Source organism: Papaver somniferum, unplaced genomic scaffold (genome assembly GCF_003573695.1).
Source record: "Papaver somniferum cultivar HN1 unplaced genomic scaffold, ASM357369v1 unplaced-scaffold_158, whole genome shotgun sequence".
NCBI lineage: Eukaryota > Viridiplantae > Streptophyta > Magnoliopsida > Ranunculales > Papaveraceae > Papaver > Papaver somniferum.
The window spans coordinates 1555005-1558766 of NW_020625264.1; the positions used below are offsets into that span (position 1 = coordinate 1555005).

General features: G+C 37.3%; 1 protein-coding gene across 1 annotated transcript; it reads left to right on the forward strand.

Annotated features, from left to right (window-relative positions):
• Positions 1-622: 622 nt before the first annotated feature.
• LOC113337090 (LRR receptor-like serine/threonine-protein kinase GSO1) lies at positions 623-3178 on the forward strand. The gene is made up of 2 exons (XM_026582777.1): positions 623-1457; positions 2019-3178. Exons 1-2 carry the CDS (start codon positions 623-625, stop codon positions 3176-3178), a joined length of 1995 nt encoding a protein of 664 aa, XP_026438562.1.
• Positions 3179-3762: the final 584 nt, after the last annotated feature.

The window sequence follows — 3762 nt, forward strand, 5'->3', positions numbered from 1 at the left end:
TTCATTTCATCTCCTTTTTATTCATCTTCATTTTTTGATCAATACCATTATGTTCCCACTGACCTCACATGGCTGCCATGAAGAGGATAGAAGTGCTCTCTTGAGGTTCAAATCCTATTTGAACGACTCTTCAAATCGTTTATCATCATGGCAACAAGGCATCCAACATGAGAACTGCTGCAATTGGCATGGGGTTGGATGCTCCAATGACTCATTTCGGGTTGTTTCTATCGACCTTCGGAACACAGCCCTTGAAAATTACTACACCAAAATATTTGAGAGTCATTATTTTGATGTCTCTGATCCACCAAGCACTTCGCTGACTGGTAAATTCTCTGCTTCCCTTTTAAAACTTACTCGCCTAGAGTACCTTGATCTTGCCTTTAACAATTTTCAGGAATCACAAATCCCACCTCGGTTCTCAGATCTAACAACACTCAATCATCTCGATCTCTCCTTCTCCAACTTTTCATCATCAATTTCGACACAATTCACCAACATATCCTCTCTACAATTCCTCGATTTATCTTGCACTTCCGAAAACTATTATTTGACCCCTTATTGTTTGCAAACATCATCTACAAAATGGGTGAGAGGTTTAGTGAATGTCAAGGTATTAAGGATGAGTGGCATTGATCTCTACGAGGCCACATCTTCACCAGAAGGATTTGGTGAAGATATATCCCATCTTTCTAATCTTAGGGATCTCGATATCTCTAGGTGCAATATAACTAGTCCGATTTTCCCCATCAATGAGTTTCACAATCTTTCCCATTTATCATCCCTCAAAATGAATCGCAATTTTCAACTCAGTTCTCTATTCCCAGTCCAGCTGGCTAATTTGACCTCAATCTCTATTCTTGAGTTATCTTACTGTAATTTACGTGGTTCAGTTCCTTATCTACCACAACTCAAAGAGCTTGATGTGAGTGGTAATCAGGATCTTCATGTTGATTCTTCAGTATTGTTCAAACATCAATGGCCTAGATTACAAAAACTTAAGATATCAGGAAATGAAGTAATTGGATCAATACTGCATTCGATTTCTAACGCGCCGTTATTGGTCTGGCTTTCTGCTACATCATGTTCAATTCAAGGATCATTACCTCTTTCGTTGTACAATCTTTCTCAATTACAATATTTAAATCTCTATAACAATTCCTTAACTGGGGATATCCATTCTTTAATCTCCAACCTAAAATACCTATACCATCTCGACTTGTCCCGCAATAATTTCCAAGGATATTTACCTTCGTCACTCTACAATCTTTCTCAATTACAATATCTAAATCTCTATAACAATTCCTTAACTGGGGATATCCATTCTTTAATCTCCAACCTAAAATACCTATACCATCTAGACTTGTCCCTCAATAATATCCAAGGATCTTTACCTTCGTCACTCTACAATCTTTCTAAATTGCAGCATCTCGACCTGTCTTCCAATTCTATAACAGGTGATATCCATTCTTCAATCTCCAACCTACAATACCTAGAATATCTCGACTTGTCGCTCAATAATATCCAAGGAATCGTACCTAAATCAATCTGTGAAATACTTCCACTCCATCATCTTTTCTTAAGTAGTAATAATATAACAGGAACTATACCAATTTGCATCACAATGCTCCTAAATCTTAAAATCTTTGATGCTTCTAACAACTCTATTGCAGGCGACGTTTCACTGAATAAAGAATCAAACCTAAATCACCTACGTCTGAGTTCAAACAGGCTAAATGGATCTCTTGATTTCATTTGTAATTTGACTCATCTTACATTCTTGGATTTGTCGGATAATAACTTGACAGGATCTATCCCTTCTTGTTTCGTCAAACTCAATAATCTTTATGAAATTTATCTGTCGAATAACAAACTTCATGGTACTCTTCCACTGCCACCTCAAGGTCTATATAGTTTTGATTTATCCGATAACAAATTCAGTGGAAAAATCTCAACTGAATTCGGAAAGAGACTATCGAATCCTTACGCCATCATTCTTTCTGGTAATAAACTTTCAGGTACAATTCCATCTTCTCTATTTCCCACAAAACCACAATTCGAAACTGATGCCATCGATCTCTCAAATAATCAACTATCAGGGATCATACCTACTAATATAGGATACTGTGGTTCACTTCGGTATCTGAACCTTGGCACCAACAATCTCACCGGAAAGTTTCCTAGAGTGCTTCAACTTGAAAAAACTCTAAAATATCTACAGTTGAGTAACAACAATCTGGATGGCACTATTAATTTCATCAATACACTTCACAAGCTGGAATTTCTAAACTTAGAGTATAACAACTTTGGAGGCAGTATACCAACTGGTCTTGGTTCACTCCAAGATATTAAGTACCTTTCTTTAAGGTCAAACAAGCTCACTGGCTCAATCCCTGAAGAGATTATTCATTTGCAGAAACTTCAGATATTAGACTTGGCGCTAAACAATCTGTCAGGCCGTATTCCCCAAAAATTAGGAAACTGGAGTGGATTGATAAATAACTCTTATCCGAATGACGATTATGGTGATATTACATTGCAGATGGTAAAAAAAGGGAATGTTATACAAGTCAAGAAGTTATACAACTACAGCACATTGATTGATCTATCTTGCAACTCTCTTAACGGAAGCATTCCAAAGGAGATAGGCTTATTAAAGATACTTTCTTCACTCAATTTGTCCAACAATCGATTTTCCGATGAAATCCCAGAAAGTATAGGAAATTTGTCCGCGCTAGAGTCTTTGGATTTAAGTTCCAATAGATTATCTGGACATATTCCTCAATCCTTGACAAAAGTTCACTCTCTCGCGGTTCTAAACTTGTCTTACAATATGTTGAGTGGAAAAATCCCAATAGAAAGTCACTTTGATACTCTGAGTGTAGATGGTTTGGCTTTTGTCGGAAACGAGTTACTGTGTGGATTACCTACTAAGAAAATTTGCGATGGTGATCAGAATTCTAGTACCATTAAGCCTACAAAAAAAGATGATGAAGTCGATCCAGAAGATGTGAAAGACAAGTTGTTGTTATATGCTATTGTTTTCTTGGGGTTTGCAGTTGGATTTTGGAGTCTATTCTTTATTTTGCTTATGAAGAAACAGAAATGGTGGCTCCCATACTGGAGATTTGTCGATTCCATTGCAATTGAAATTATAGAATATGTCCAAAAATACTAATTGTATTGTAAATAATATTCTCCTTTTTTATATTGATAAATAGTGGAATAATATGCGTTATGCGCGTGCTGCTTGAAACTAAAAGTTTAACAAACCAAAACTGCCATGTAGTTGTATCTATCCTTTAACAAAACTGGTAGCCATGTTTAGATGGCATATAGTGTTAGGCTGTTAACCACTGCATTCCTTGAACCCCATTGTGATGACTCATAAGAGCAAAGCTAGAGTCTTAATCTATTTACTGCATTACCTCGACAACAGCCAAACCAAGAGTGGATGGTGTTAGGATAGAGGCCCTAAAGAATTATAAGCCGCAGGATCTAGATTGTCCATACTATGCGGGACTAATAATCTCAACACGTCTCCTCACGTGTAGCCTCGCTGGGTCTAACACGTGGACAATAAATCAGGTGACGCAGAGTAAAGGCGCGGTGTACTGACTCGTCGCAAATAACCTGTTGTGATACCATGTTAGAATACGGGCATCCAACTCAAAACCAATTGGCTATGAGTGGAGAGGCTCTAAAGAATTATAAACCGCAGGATCTAGATTGCCCATATTATGTGGGACTAATAATCTCAAC

Excerpts from the sequence above, each read along its gene's own strand:
- LOC113337090 (XM_026582777.1), top strand. The coding sequence starts at position 623 with ATGAGTGGCATTGATCTCTACGAGGCCACATCTTCACCAGAAGGATTT. Across the intron at positions 1,458-2,018 it reads GTCTTCCAATTCTATAACAG|GTACAATTCCATCTTCTCTA; the intron begins GTGATATCCATT and ends ATAAACTTTCAG.